The following is a 16,318-nucleotide window of genomic DNA, read 5'->3' on the forward strand; positions in this document are numbered from 1 at the left end:
GCCACAAAGTTCTAGATTAGCTGTAAGTTTCTGGGGCTGCTGGTGTAGAGTTCATTGAGGCCAGCATTAGAGACATTTATCTGTAAGGGCAACGGTGTGGCTGAGGGTTTCTATTCTATGATTCTATAGTGTGGGTGAGGTAAGGGCGAAGATAGCTGATGGTCTGGAAATGGAAGGTGGTGATCTTGAGCAGATGTGGGTTAAAAGTTCAGCTTAGGACTGAACAAGACACCTAGCGGGTGAATTGCTGGGTTCAGCCGGCAGGGGGGCAACTGAAACCGTCAATGGAGACAGAGCAGAGCCAGAGCGAGGGGCATGCAGGTGCTGACAGCAGCCGAACAGGACAGCTTCAGTTTTGGGTTATAGAAAGTTACCACATTACTAGGACTTGATATCAGACAGTCAGATAATAGAACAACAGCATTTAAGTTAATGGAGAGGCAGAAATGGTGCATCAGCTGAACTTGTGCTTACAGCTGACATTACCGAGTGAGAGCATATAAAAGATGAACTGAAGGCGACATTCTATAGATATGGAAGGAGAAACAGTTTGAGGAAAGGTAACATCCTTTGGAACAGGTAGGAGTGGAACTATGAGAGAGGAGTCTCGTGGATGTTAACTGTGGAGGGGTGGAGCAGGAAAATGTAATGATCATCAGTGTCAAAGAAAATTTAAAGGTTGAAGAAAGCCAGAGAACCCTGGATGGAGTCACACATGACTTCATTGATGACTTTGTATTGTCTTGGTTCAATGAGGAGGTCAGAAACCAGATTGGAGCAACTCAAACAGGGAATGGTGAGAGAAGCAAGCGTGTGGAAGGAGAGCAATAATGCATTCAAAACTCGTAGAGCAGGGACAGGTTAGAAACAGGGCAGTGGTTTAAAAAGGATGGTGGGATCAATGGTGGGCTTTTTAAGGAGGGGGTAATGATGGTGGAATTGAAATGGGTGGGGACAATACCAGATGATAGGAAGAGGTTGGTGATGCTGAGGAGAGGGGGTCAAAAAAGGGAAAATGGAAGATAAACTCTAAAGTGTAAGGGGTGGCTGGCTGAATTGAAAGGTAGGCTGGGAGGAGTGAGGGGCCGAGAGGAGTCAGGGGTGGCAGAGCTGATGGCCTTGATTTTGGAGCAAACAAATCTTAGGTTGGATTTTCCCGAATTCACCCCAGGAGTGTCAGGACAGGATTCTTGCCTGCCATCCCAACCCTGCTGTGACCCCAGCCCAGTTTCCTGGGTTGGGATTATTAAGTATGCAGGATGTGCTCCCAGCAAGATCCCCGCCAGCAAGATGGAGGCCGCCACCACCAGCCGGGAAAATCTAGGCCATGTTGCACCCGAAGGGGAGGAAGGAAATAATGGTGGAGAAAGAGCCCTGAGAATCAGAGGTGGGTTTTTTTTTTTAAGGTCAGAGGCTGGGCAAAAGTCTAAAATGATGAGTGTTTAAGGTCTTCCATTGCTGCCCTAGAGACTATTGGCACCCTTCTCCTGGCAGTCACAGGAGTTGGCGAGATCAGTGCCAGTAGGCAGGGAAATGGGGCAGCTTGCCAGGTCCTGCCTCCCCACTGCTACATACGTGCAGTGGGTGGAATGGGGCAGCTGGCAGCATCAAAATTAAAATGGAAGGTATTTGTTAGAATCTTAGTGTAAAGGGTAATTTCACCAGTGCTGAGCCTGAGCTCCCAGCAGGGAGCTGTGCCTGAAGTGATGCAGTTTGGGTTAGGGGGAAGAGGGGTGGGAGGAGGCTTGTGTGGAGCATAAACACTGGCATAGACCTGTTTGACCGAATGGCCTGTTTCTGTGCTGTACGTTCTATATAAATTGGAGAATCGGTGCTACAGTGTGAGAGCCTGATCTCCCTTCGAGTGTGGCTCTCCACTGGGAGTGTGCATTTGGTGAATTTACCTTTTAGCTTCATATTTTAGATTTTAAACTTTTGGGGTGAGTTCAATTAATTAGAAGCAGCCGGTAGGGCTGTATGCTCTGCGTGATATTTTGCAGTTTAGAGCTTTATCAAATGCAATTCTTTTACTGTTTCAGTGAGTTCTATCTTTAAGTTTACCAGACCTGTCTTTGATTGACAGCCTTTGTTACAGCTGGCCAAATGTGTCAGATAACAGATTCTTTGAAAGAAGTTCTCTGAAAAATAATGCACCACTGATCCTTTCTGACCCATGCAGTACAAACGGTCAAAACTAATTTGATGCTGGGATCAATAACATTTCTTTTTTTAGAATTATGATATATAGTTTTAGCAGCAGACTAAGGATTAAGATACAGTATTCATTTTAATAACAGAAAGCAGTAAAATGCAGCATGCTGTTAATACCACATTTTCTATCTCCTACAGCAAACCCATCTAACCTAATCCCCACTGGAGCCCAGCCAAAACCACCACGGGTATGCACTTTATATTAATAGTTGCCCTTGAAAAGAAGCTCCACAACCAAATTCTGAATTTAATCAGTACGTGAGAGTTGCTTGAGGAAAGTATTCGATAGGAAGCAGAGGGTGCCGTGGCATTGAATGTGCTATTATTTTGTCTGGATTTAGAAATATGCAATAATCATCAAGCACTCAAAAATAGGTAGAGATAGCAACTCATATCATTATTGAAATGAAAGCAAAGCTGCACTGATCACTTTTAAATGTAGTTTAATATATTTTGCATGTCTAAAGAAATGTAATTCAATTAGGTACCGCTTTGGACAAATAGCTAGCACTTTTTTTTACATCTGTCTATATTTACAGCTATCATTTTATTTTATTTTTTGCTCATCATGGTGACTTAGTTCTGTGCTGGGAAATGTCAACATCAAACACTCCTGGATCACATATGGCATGAGTTAGATGCACAGTAAAGTTCTTTACACTGCCCCAATGATGGGTGGAACTTTCTCACTGTTTACAGTAATTGGGGGAGGGGGAACTTTTTTTAAAAATTCATTCATGGGATGTGGGTGTCGCTGGCAAGGCCAGCATTTATTGCCCATCCCTAATTGCCCTTGAGAAGGTGGTGGTGAGATGCCTTCTTGAACCGCTGCAATCCGTGTGGTGAAGGTTCTCCCACAGTGCTGCTAGGAAGGGAGTTCCAGGATTTTGACCCAGCGACGATGAAGGAACGGCGATATATTTCCAAGTCGGGATGGTGAGTGACTTGGAGGGGAATGTGCAGGTGGTGGTGTTCCCATGTGCCTGCTGCCCTTGCCCTTCTAGGTGGTAGAGGTCGCAGGTTTGGGAGGTGCTGTCGAAGAAGCGTTGGTGAGTTGCTGCAGTGCATCCTGTGGATGGTACACACTGCAGCCACGGTACGCTGGTGGTGAAGGGAGTGAGTGTTTAGGGTGGTGAATGGGGTGCCAATCAAGTGGGCTGCTTTGTCCTGGATGTTGTCAAGCTTCTTGAGTGTTGTTGGAGCTGCACTCATCCAGGCAAGTGGAGAGTATTCCATCACACTCCTGACTTGTGCCTTGTAAATGGTGGAAAGGCTTTGGGGATTCAGGAGGTGAACCTAACACAGCACAGATCCAACCCTAGAACAGTGCCCCCTAGTGCTCCAATTCATCATTATAAGCTCCCCATAACAAAAGGTAAAATTTCCATGCTGGTTCTTCCAATCTCCTGCTGCAGCTTCAGTGGAAGATTGGCAGAAAAGTTTATGCTGTTGCTCCAGAATTTCTGCCAGACTTCCATCAAAATTACAGCAGGAGATTGAAAGAACTTGCATGGAAATTTTACCCCCATATATTTTTGTGACCTCTTAGTGAATTTGCCAAAATAGTTCCTATTTTTGCCAAATTATGGACAGTTTTATACTCTGGACTTGTGCCCACAAGCAACTGGATTGAAATTGGACATTTTAGTTGCATGGCTGCCAAGTGAAATTATCAGCAAGAGTAGACTTTCATACAGTGAGCCTGGTCAAAATTCAACTTGGTCTAAATTAAATGGTATCAGCTATGGCTCAATGGTGGCACTCATGCCTCTGAGTCAGAAGGTTTTGGATTCAAGTCCCACTCCAGAGACTTGAGCACATAATCTATGCTGACACTCTAGTGCAGTACTAAGGGACTGCTGCACTGTCGGAGGTGCCGCCTTTCCCTGTCTGCCCTCTCAGGTGGATGTAAAAGATCCTGCATTGCTGCAGGAGTTCCTCAGGGCAGTGTCCTCGGCCCAACCATCTTCAGCTGCTTCATCAATGACCTTCCCTCCATCATCAGGTCAGAAATGAGGATGTTCGCTGATGACTGCACAGTGTTCAGTTCCATTCGCAACCCCTCAGATAATGAAGCAGTCCGAGCCCGCATGCAGCAAGACCTGGACAACATCCAGGCTTGGGCTCATAAGTGGCAAGTAACATTCACGCCAGATAAGTGCCAGGCAATGACCATCTCCAACAAGAGAGAGTCTAACCACCTCCCCTTGACATTCAACGGCATTACCATCGCCGAATCCCCCACCATCAACATCCTGGGGGTCACCATTGACCAGAAACTTAACTGGACCAGCCATATAAATACTGTGGCTACGAGAGCAGGTCAGAGGCTGGGTATTCTGCGGCGAGTGACTCACCTCCTGACTCCCCAAAGCCTTTCCACCATCTACAAGGCACAAGTCAGGAGTGTGATGGAATACTCTCCACTTGCCTGGATGAGTGCAGCTCCAACAACACTCAAGAAGCTCGACACCATCCAAGATAAAGCAGCCCGCTTGATTGGCACCCCATCCACCACCATAAACATTCACTCCCTTCACCACCGGCGCACTGTGGCTGCAGTGTGCACCATCCACAGGATGCACTGCAGCAACTCGCCAAGGCTTCTTCGACAGCACCTCCCAAACCCGCGACCTCTACCACCTAGAAGGACAAGAGCAGCAGGCGCATGGGAACAACACCACCTGCACGTTCCCCTCCAAGTCACACACCATCCCGACTTGGAAATATATCGCCGTTCCTTCATTGTCGCTGGGTCAAAATCCTGGAACTCCCTTCCTAACAGCACTGTGGGAGAACCGTCACCACACGGACTGCAGCGGTTCAAGGCGGCGGCTCACCACCACCTTCTCGAGGGCAATTAGGGATGGGCAATAAATGCCGGCCTTGCCAGCGACGCCCACATCCCGTGAACGAATAAAAAAAATTTAAAAAAATCCCACGGCACTATTTTGAAGAAGTTCTCCCCGGTGTTCTGATAAAATATTTAAGTAAAGCACTTTGGGACGTCCTGAGATCGTGAAAGATGCTATATAAATGCAAATTCTTTCTTTTTTTCTTTAACGCCAGGTTCGAGAGATAAAAGGGCATTAATGTAATTCACTTTGGGTGCCCATACTGTTTACGATCATTATTTTGAAAATACTACTCTTTTCGAAGTGGTGATGGTGAACATAATGATATATTTCATATTTAAATTATTCTTTAGTGTTTTATACAATTACACATAATTAACAGGAAGTGAAACAATTTATGGTATTTTAATGTCAATGGCTGAACTTCAAGGCTGACTTGCCAAGATGCTTTGCTCAGCAGTTTTACACAATGGGAAATCTAAATATATCGGGTCTTCTGATACAGAAACATAGACCTTGATTTTTTACTAAGGGGGCGGGTACGGTGCGGGGCAGCCCAGTAGCAGGCGCTGCACTGGAGAGTCAGGGGATGTGGAGGCCTCATTTAAATAAAAGTTTCTGGAGTCTTGCCCGACACCCAGCCTGATTCACTACCTGGCCGGCAGGAGGGATCAGAAATCTGGCAACAGGAGGCCGCAGCCGGGGACTAGTGGGAATGGACCCCAGCAGTCAGTGAGTCTGAGTAGGGATTCATGGGCGGTTGGGGGGTGATTCTTGTGTTATGGGGGAGTGGGGAGATTTCTGCATGATCGAGGGGGGTGGGGGGTGCGGTGGAGGCTGAGGCTAGGGAAGCCCTAGGAAACCTTGCAGGGCCTGGGAGGAGCACTCCTGTTCCTCCTCGCCCACAATGAGTTCTAACTTAAGTAATTTTTGAAGACTTATCTTGGCCTCTTCTGGCCAGCCGGCATTTCATGCCGTGGTTCTGTTACCGGGCTGCAGATAGTGTGGAACTCCCATCGCCTTCAAGTTAATATTGCGCAGCGGGGCTAATGACATTATCGGGCTACAACTTTTGAATATTAAGTAGGCCCCTACCAGCCTTTAGGGGAAACCTCATTGATGGCCTGATTCGCCGTCATAAAAATGTCAGCAGCCGCGAATGTGGCAGGTTGAAGTAGGGAGGCAGAATTTTCAAATTTTAACCCCCTCCCACGCACCATTTCTTGCTGGGCGAGGTGGGGGAGGGGTTTCATAACCTTGTAACAGACAATCTAAGTTTTTATGGTTAGCCCAGTCTGAAGTACAATATGCATAATCAGTCCCTGTAACTGGTGGAAATAATGAAAGAAGTCTAGTTAGCAGAGTTATCGTTTGTAATCAAATACTTACTATCTTCACCCTGTGGCCTGGAGTGGCTGAGATCTCCCATGTACATTCTTTGCGACTAGGATATTTATCTGGCCAGTTGGGGCTGGTGATGACACCAGTAGCACTGTAGATCTTGTGTTCACATTCAGCTGACATAGAAAATAACAAGACCAATTAGTTCATCAGCAGAGTAGCTAAGGTCATATTATATCATTATGCGAGAAGCATTTACTCACAAAGAGGTCCAAAATATAAACAAATATAAACAAATATAAACAAACACTAAAATAAATAATTATCAATATCTGTAGAATGTATTCAGATGTCACAGGAGCAAAGATTTAATGAAAAGCACTAGATTGGTATAAACCCAATACACTGCATTTAATTAGTCAATTAAACAGTGTTATTTATATCTGCAGTTCTGATTTGTAATGCTTCATTTGTATGGCATAAAAGAACTGAAAATATACTGAATTTCAAATCCATGGGCCACATTTTTTTCAAAATATAAAGTTTAGTTCATTGAATATTAGAGTACAAGTGCTTAATGTGTTTATATGTCTGCTAGTTTAATAGAAATGTTAATATCTCCATTAAAATACTCGGCAAAATAATTTGTGCACTCCTATTCAAAGAACCCAATTTCAAGGCACTAAACCATCTCTGGGTTATTCCTTTCACTGTTAGCATTATAGCCTACCAATGGACTTACTAAGGATACTGTACTCTTAACATGGGAGTATATCTGAATAGGCATAGGTGAACAACACATGCTATCTTATACTGGAAACCTTAGGGTAGATTTTCTTCCCTCAATGGCCAGTGGACACCTGACAGGCATAGTCCACCTCAAGTGCACTGCACTGGAAAGAAAGAGTATGGGTGCAATTTTCCCTCCCCCAGGCCACCATAACTGGGGGGATCCCCAAAGCCAGCCTATGGCCTGGCTGTGCCTTGCATCTATCAAACAAGTGCAGAAATTAAATGTAGCTATAGGCCTCTCAGGCCTACTCTGCATTTTGGATCTTCTGAGCTAGCCTTTCTGGCTGCTACTGGATACCAGCAGCCAGAGGGCCCCGATTGTATCAACACAAAAAGACATTTACCCTTCTGTTTACGGCCTGCACCTGGGATCCCTACAGAACCTTTGGTCAGTGGGGGTCCGCGTGCAGACCATAGTGCCAGGTTTTATTGGGTACCCCTATGTTGGACTAGGCTGGGCTGCCCAGTGAGCCTAGCCAAAGGAATATGCAGGAAATCAAGAACAATGCTCCCCACACTAGGTTTGCGACAGGCACAAGTCCAGTTGTACCTTGTGGGAAAGTTCCAGGAAATTCCAGTGGTATGCAATGAAGGCAGAAACCAGATGTAACGGTTGTCTGACCCTTTTTCTGCTGCTCTGTGCCTGAGGAATGCTGATTCCCAGGAGCAGGGCAGAGGAAAATCGACCCTATCCACTTTAAATGGGATACAAGAGGGCTAATTTTACAAAATCGCACTCCTGGCACGCAGCATCACCCACCCACCTCCCCCGATGTATATGGGTGCCCCCCCAACCCCTCACACAATTTTCCATCTTTAAAATTAATGGACTGTGAGGAAGTGTTTTCTGCTGAAAATACTCCCCGGTATTTATCTGAAGGTCACTAGTGGTTGGACACTGCTGTCTACTCAGCCAATTGAGAACTGAAATGAATATCACATGTGGCTTCTTCCTAGAGAAGCAGGCCTGAACTACAAGTTCTTGTATCAGGTAAGAGATTTGATAATATTTTGGAATGGTAACAAATATGTATGTTACCAAAATTGTTTTCAGAAATGAGGAATTGCATTTAATAGAATTAGACTGTCATCCCCCTTTAATTATCTGTCAGAACTCAAAATTACAGTTCAAGGACTCTCTTTAAAAACTCAATAATTTGTTTTTTCAACATAAAACTTCAACATGAATTTAACCCGCTTCAGGCATTGACTATAATACCATGTTGTATTATAGTTAAGTTGAGGACAGATGGATACTCAGAAGGATAAGACAGCAGGTCTAGTCATTTAATCTACTTTCTATCCTCAAATTGCCTGGTGCTGTATAGACAAAATAAATGACTGCTCTTTGATCGCATTGTTTATCTTTTATTAAATGCTCCATCAATTCTTAATAAATGTATGAAATTTTCAATAAGTTCAAAAAACCCAACACTTTTATCTCAAGACATCGAGGGATTGGAAGAAACATTCTGTTGTTGCTGATGTGATCGACAGAAATAAGGCTAATTTTTCCAATTCCCCACTGGGTGAGGATCCCTGCCGAGGGTCCGAGCATGTATTGGAAATTCAGGTGTACGCTGCACACAGTATACTAGTTGTTATGGTCCTTCTCTCGGATGTAATGAAGCTGAGAACTAACAATTACCCATCACATATCAGAGGACCTTGTGAGGGCTTCCTTAGTCCTGTTTCAAGTTACAATGCTGTATTTTCAAACTCTATGATCAAATGTTGAACATGCCAGGGCAGAATTTCAGGTTCATAATATCACTATTTGATTTCATAAATAAATAAAAGCTTAGCATGGGTAGTCGGGTTTGAAGTGAAACAAATAAATGGCCACTAGGAGTACCGAAATGAGCCCTCAGGAAATCTTTTCAAAAACGTACATTTAAATATACTGTTTTGTTCCTTATTTTTTCCCTGGTAGATGTCAAGAGAGAAATTTAGCCCATAATCTTTAAAACATTTTAGATTAACAATTCTGTTGTTTCTGATTTAGTTTTTACATAATTAATTTTAGGAAACTTATGCGTATAAAAGTGAAGTGTCTGTCTAACCTGTAGTGCAACCACCGCCACTGGAATTCTACAAATTCCACAAAGGCTGTTAATAACAGAAATTCCCAAATACACTGTACAAATGCTACTAATGCCAGTGGCCCATCGGTACACTACAGCTGCTGAGGATGTTCTTCCAACTGAATTCAATGGGATCACAAAGTGGTTCATCAACCTCGTAGCTGGTAGCTCTTTCTCTTATTTCTGTTTCGCAAACCTTAAAATTGAGCCAATAAACATATGACATTTTCACCATCCTTTATAATTGTAAAGTTGACATCACTCTGCACTTACCCACGTGTGAAAGACATCATGATGATGTTGGCACAAAAACACTCTTGGTGGTCCCAGCATTTTACTGATACTCAGACAACCAGTGGAATAATATACAATCTTTGAAAGGACTTCCCTTGTCTATGGCTGCATACAGGTTTCTGAAATCCTACCAGCATCAAGCATTGTATTCAATCACAGTTTCAGTTCTTATACAAATGGTTCTGAAGCAAAGTTAGTCAATTTGTATGTATTCTTAATATGATATTCATTACCCCATGATGGAAGTATATGTCGAGCAGCAGGTTTAAATATCAAATATCAAACAATAAATACTTTCTTTTTGTCTAAAGAGTCACAACAACACAAACCTTCTTTGCAGTCATGTTTGTTTTCATGTAGTACAAATCCATTTCGACACTGACACACATAACTGCCTATTGTATTGATGCATTCATGTTGACAGCCACCATTGTCTTTGGAACACTCATCCTTGTCTGTGAAGAGGTTGAAGAGAGATCATACAACATTATAACATGTACTTATGAACTGCTAATCCCAAACACTCAGGTAAGGATGAAAATGTGCATGTGTGTTCGTCCAGAACAAGGTAAACTAAAGCACAGGTCTGACTGCCCATAGTACCTTCTGCTTTAGCTGTACCCATTCATTATTAAGCTTGCACTTTCACCTACAATTGCCAATCCATCAAGCAGACACGAAAAGAAGCTTTTGGATTTGGCAATGGCTCCAAGCTGTTTATATTCTCCTAAGCAAAGAAAAGCTCAGCCTTGCTCGCTTAAACCATCTGTAATTTTTAAAGTGCTTGGCTGTGCATTATGCTTGAATGAATCTGGACATTTCGGAAACACACAAAATAAGCCAGCAGTAGTTAAGAACTACAAGAAAAGATCATCCTATTTACTTCAAACAGACCTACTGATCAAGGCAACATTTTAGCAAATGATTTCACTTTTTTAAACTAATCACCTAAAAAGGTATAACTGTGTTAGATGTGAAGCAAAGATTAGCACAGAAGTTCTAACCCCTGGAGTCTGCGTTAAACAGCCACAATACTCGCTACAAGGGAGGAAAGCCAAAATGATATTAGCAGCCATTTCAGTGAGTGGCAGTCGGCTCTTGTCATTCTACGTGAGCTGGTCATATCAGGCAAGGGGTGGTTCGTCCATTTTGTCAAAACTGGAAGAGTGTTTCTGACACTCTCAGTTCCATGATGCAAAGTGCTTTATCACTTTAACATGCAGAGAAATGAGAGTCATGGGCAGCTGTTAATTACTAAAACAGGTGGGAGCATCTGAGCAAATAAAAATATTCTCGAGATCTGCAATTTGCTCAGTGGTCAGTCATACAAATATATGGAAGGATGAAATGAGTACATTGAGCCTTGTGATCACATTAAATCAACAAACTTGCTTTCGATATAAGAATAATAATTGATTTGTAGGGGAATGAATGATGGAACTACTTTTAGGCAAATGACTGGATTTCAAAAAGCTTATAAACTGAAAGCAGTTTTAGGAACACATTATACAACGAAGTTTATATTTTTGTATAACAACAAAGATCATATTTACTCAAAACTTTGATTGTTTTTAATCTTACAATTTCTGGTAGAAAACAGCTAAATACATTGTATTCCTAAGTGGCAATGGAATAAGATCTGCATACATTCTGCGTAGGTGGAATAATTAGCTTAGATAAATGGATTGTCATGGAAGAATAAATATATTTGCTGCTGTTGGGCAGAAATCAGTCTTCCAGTTTTGAATGGATGTGTCACTCCCCATGTAATGAAAGATCCATCCCAAAAATTGTGTTAGATGCCAACCAGAGGACACGTGGTCGTACCTCTGAGACTCTCAGAGGCCACCAGTCTGTCAATAATACGTACTCGGCTGGAAGGGGAAACCTGCATCAAGTCCTTGCAAGATTCAAAAACAAAAATTTTCTCTTTGCATGGTGCTTCCTTGTCTGTGAAAGAAAATGTACCAAGATGGCACCAGAGATGAGTGTATGCTGATTGCTCTAAGTCCATTATCTCATCTGATACCAGGGCACAACAATTAGTTTTGTTTTCATTTGAAGGCTTTGTGACTAAACAAGCAACATAATTGAAAATATACCTCAGTTTTTAGTACATTAAAGTTATTTGACCAAAAATAGAAACATTTTATCAACATACATATCCAACTCTTATAATATTTTATTTAACAACTGACGAAACAGTGTAGCCGAGAAATTATTGTTGGTGATGTCAGTAGACAAACATGTAATAATTTGTATAACGTTCCTCTGTTCATTATTTTAAAGCAGGTGTTAACCCATTTATTTTAAGTGGGTTAATTCCCTGCTAAAATAGCAGACAGAAGAATGCTAAGCAAGCATGTTAGGTGTTCATCTACTGATTACTGCCAGTTTCATTAAGGGTCCACAGATAGAGATAGTTTCACTGCTAGAACCACCTGCTTTAACAATCTGTATAACTTTTTCAGTAGATTATGACGTTCAGAATATTAGTTTTGACAAACCCCTGTACAGAAAAAATAAGTGCCTTTTCTTTAACCATGCTTATCTAAAGTATATGAAGGCATTGCATTTCCATAGAACAAATACAACAGGTTTTAGTTGGTGATATTAACTGACATTTGCACTACAGCCTGCTATTTTATCATTTTTTTAAAAAAGATCATTTTGAAAAGTCATCTGCTTTATGCATGAAAAAAAATCAGTGACGATAAATATTGCAGTAACAATCTGCAATAACTTCTAAATTTAGAAATTACTGTTGATGATGTTAATGTATGACTAATAAGTGTGTTTGCATCAAATTCCTCTCCCAGCCATTGTCTGTCCAACAGAGGTTATTGAATAGCAATCAGTAGTGGGAATGCTGGCCAGTTTTCTCTCTCCCTAGCCCAGGGGCATTAAGCATAATTGTATTGGTCATATCAGCACGTGGGTGAAACCATCTAACTCAGCACAGGCTGAATATAGAACCGTGGACCTTCCTAGTCTGTACAGCTCAGTGGGCAGTGCATCTAGTGAGCTCATTGAGGGAAAGCTTATTTTCATTTTTAATCTTGATTTAACACAGCTTTCATCATGTTTTTTCTGAGCCATACTTAATAATTTGTGAAAACATAGGCTGCCATTATTCTACCACTTTTGCACTAATGCAAAGCTGTTTCTGCTTCAATAGTATAATGCACAGGGCAGATCACCTGCCTAACTCCTTAACACATTTTGGCTTGAGAAGTGATAACATCTCCAGTAGGTCCAGTGTGAAGCTGCCTTTAAAAAGTGTCCAGAGGTTTGTTGGATGCCTGGGCACTGTATTGGCTTAAACAGTGTGCTTTAAAATTATGAGATTGTGATGGGCACTCTTGCCCCTGCCCTCAAAACATTAAAAATTTGCTGGTCTGAGCTCAGTGGTAAGATCCTGTAACACACCCCCCACAGTATAACTCTGGCCAGTGGGGTATTCATCCCAAAGAATACCTACCAGTCCCAGGCTCATAGGTGTGATATACCAGCAGCCGTTAAAAAAAGTATTGATGGCAGTTTGAACAACTAACGCAAATTACATCTATTTGCATTATTTTGGTTTGAGTATATAAATAGTATTTTCATTGTTTCCACACATAAACTCATAGAAAATTTACGGCACTGAAGGAGGCCACTCGGCCCATCGTGTCTGCGCCTGCCAAAAATGAGCCACCGAGCCTAATCCCACTTTCCAGCACTTGGTCCATAGCCTTGTAGGTCACAGCATTTCAGGTACACATCCAAGTACTTTTTAAATGAGTAGAGGGTTTCTGCCTCTACCACCCTTTCAGGCAGTGAGTACCAGACCCCTACCACCCTCTGGGTGAAAAAATTTTTCCTCAGTTCCCCTCTAATCCTTCTACCAATCTATGCCCCCTGGTTATTGACCTCTCTGTTAAGGGAAATAGGTCCTTCCTATCCACTCTATCGAGAACCCTCATAATTTTGTACACCTCAATTAAATAACCACTCAGTCTCCTCTGTTCCAAAGAGAACAACCCCAGCCTAACCAATCTTCCCTCATAACTAAAATTCTCCAGTCCTGGCAACATCCTCGTAAATCTCCTCTGTACCCTCTCTAGTGCAATTACATCCTTCCTGTAATGTGGTGACCAGAATTGTACACAGTACTCAAGCTGTGGCCTAACCAGTGTTTTGTACAGTTCTAGCATAACCTCCCTGCTCTTATATTCTATGCCTCGGCTAATAAAGGCAAGTATCCCATATGCCATCTTAACCACCTTATCTACCTGTCCTGCTACCTTCAGGGATCTGTGAACATGCACGCCAAGATCCCTCACTTCCTCTACACCTTTCAGTATCCTCCCATTTATTGTGTACCCCCCCTTGCCTTGTTTGCCCTCCCCAAATACATCAGCACATACTTCTCCGGATTGAATTCCATTTGCCACTTTTCTGCCCACCTGACCAGTCCATTGATATCTTCCTGCAGTCTACAGCTTTCCTCCTCACTATCAACTACATGGCCAATTTTTGCATCATCTGCAAACTTCTTAATCATGCTCCCTACATTCAAGTCCAAATCATTAATATATATCACAAAAAGCAAGGGACCTAGTACTGAGCCCTGTGGAACCCCACTGGGGTAGCAATATAGAACTATATAATGGTCATGCAGGTCTTCAAAGTTTGCAGCCATTCCGGCAGACTCCCACCGTAACTTCAACAGGAGTCAGAAACTGGGCCAGGTCTCAGTTGATAGTTCCTGGCCTTGCACCCAAGTTTCCTGGATGGACTTTTCGGGGGCGTGCTTTTTCCCACCTCTATCAACACAAGCAGGCAGGTTAGGGGCAGGGCCAAGACACCTGGCATGCTGGTCAATCCTATGGTGGCTGTAGGGCCCATTAAGTGATCTTGCCCTCGACTCCGGACCATTCATTTATAAAAAACATTTTTCGAATCAGTCCCCGTTGTAAGAGCGCCACGGGAGCATCTACAGTTTTCTTTCATGGAGGTCGGAGGCCCAGCAACATCCTGATCCAGGCCTCATTGTCAGGACAGCTTCTTTGATGGAGGGGGTGGGGGTGGGGGGGGGGGGGTGGGGGCGGGGGCAGAAGTACTCCATCCCGCCAAAGGTATGTAAATCATGGGACATCTCTCTGACCCCATAAACCTTGGCGAGGTCAGCAGCAGCAGATGGCGCACATTGGCACTTATACCAAGATATGCCGCCCAAGGATTTTCAGGACCACAATCTTTTTATTATACTATCAGCTTAGTTAGTTTTAAAAGAGTGGTGAAAACCTATCCATTAGGCTAAATTGGAATCAATGTAATCATTTCTAGATAATATAAATTTTAATAATGACCATAATAATAAATGACATAAGTCTTTAACTGGGGCAAATGAAAACTTTCTCAGCTCTTTTTGACTCACACCTAAATATTCAGCCCCAAATTTTCTATTAATTTATAAAGGCATGCATTGTAATGTATGCAGTGAATACTGCAATAAGTGTACATCAAATACAAACCCATATACAACACAAAGACATCCAAACATTTCTGCCAATTGTCTTCTGCCTCTGAAGTTCCTGGACCTCAACACTGAACACAGGCTGGACATCTTTGTTGTAAAAGGATTGATTTTTTTTCCCACCTAAGTACTCACTTTCTGTGCCAAATATGCACTACGTGGTCTTCAATTCTTAACAGTATAATCAAAAATTTGATGTGATTTAATAAGCACTTAATAATTGTGAGCTACAAATTAAATATATTTATTCTGCACTTACTATAATAAAGTTTTGATCTTGTATTTGTCCTGAATGGACTAAACAGAATGTACAATAATGGCTCAATATATTAAGTGAGAATAGCTATTAGAAAATACATGTATTTGAGCTCCTCCAATAATTCAGCGATTTTATCCAGTCAGTAGCTAAATCATATAGACTAGAAAGGTCCTGGGTTCAGTCCTAGACTGTGCTGAGTCAGCTGATCGCAGCAGGGACCAGTCGAGTTCCTACCGTTGGCCACAGTACCCTGAGTTAAGGAAAAGTCAGCCCAGATTCCCACGGCAGCCCCATATCCAGTGACTCCTGCTGGAAGTGCCCATATGCAGATATCATGTAAAGATAGGATTATGCTCAGCCATGATGGTATCTGGGATCAAATAACCTGACACCATTGCTGCCAAGTCTCTCACGTGAACAGTAGCGACTTGAGCGAGATACTGGAGCTCACCCAGCATCTGTCTCCTCTTTTTATGCTTATTATTCCATTTCTCCTCTTCTTTCTTAAGATTATCTGTTCCTTTACTGCTTGTCTCTTTCTCGAATGTTTTTCTCTCCATTTTTCTCCTTTCCTATTACTCACTTCTATCCTTCTCAATCTTTGTTTTGTTTCTCTATCTGCCTCTCTTCTCCTGTTGTGGCTCTGTGGTAGTTGGGGATAATGGGGGTATTGGATATGCAGATGTGGAGTAGTCAGGGGGTCAGGGAGAGTTTGGCTGGAGGAGCTGGGTTTTGATTGAGTAAGACAAAAAATGAGACTTCTAAATCCTGATTTTAACTGTTGAATACATTACCAATTTAGGTTAACAATATAAATAACTAGTAAATTAAACTTGTTTTGCTATTAAGACGAATCAGCAGAGTCTGTATCATTAACGTATGTACATCCAAGTTTTAGGTAAGAAGATAGAGTGCACATGAAACAGAAGAAAAAAGGGAAACAAAGAAAATGCAAGAAAAG

General features: G+C 42.3%; 1 protein-coding gene across 2 annotated transcripts in view; it reads right to left on the reverse strand.

The window, feature by feature from the left end:
* tll1 (tolloid-like 1) overlaps nt 1–16,318 on the reverse strand; it is a 268,042-nt gene that overhangs the window by 24,170 nt on the left and 227,554 nt on the right. For both annotated transcript variants that reach the window (XM_067991164.1, XM_067991173.1), the window contains exons 17-18: nt 9,907–10,032; nt 6,456–6,583 (exon numbers count right to left, since the gene is read on the reverse strand). In XM_067991164.1, the coding sequence (XP_067847265.1) occupies nt 6,456–6,583; nt 9,907–10,032 (254 nt within the window). The remainder of the gene's footprint in view (nt 1–6,455; nt 6,584–9,906; nt 10,033–16,318) is intronic.

The sequence above is a fragment of the Heptranchias perlo genome, chromosome 1 (genome assembly GCF_035084215.1).
Source record: "Heptranchias perlo isolate sHepPer1 chromosome 1, sHepPer1.hap1, whole genome shotgun sequence".
In the NCBI taxonomy this organism is placed as follows: domain Eukaryota; kingdom Metazoa; phylum Chordata; class Chondrichthyes; order Hexanchiformes; family Hexanchidae; genus Heptranchias; species Heptranchias perlo.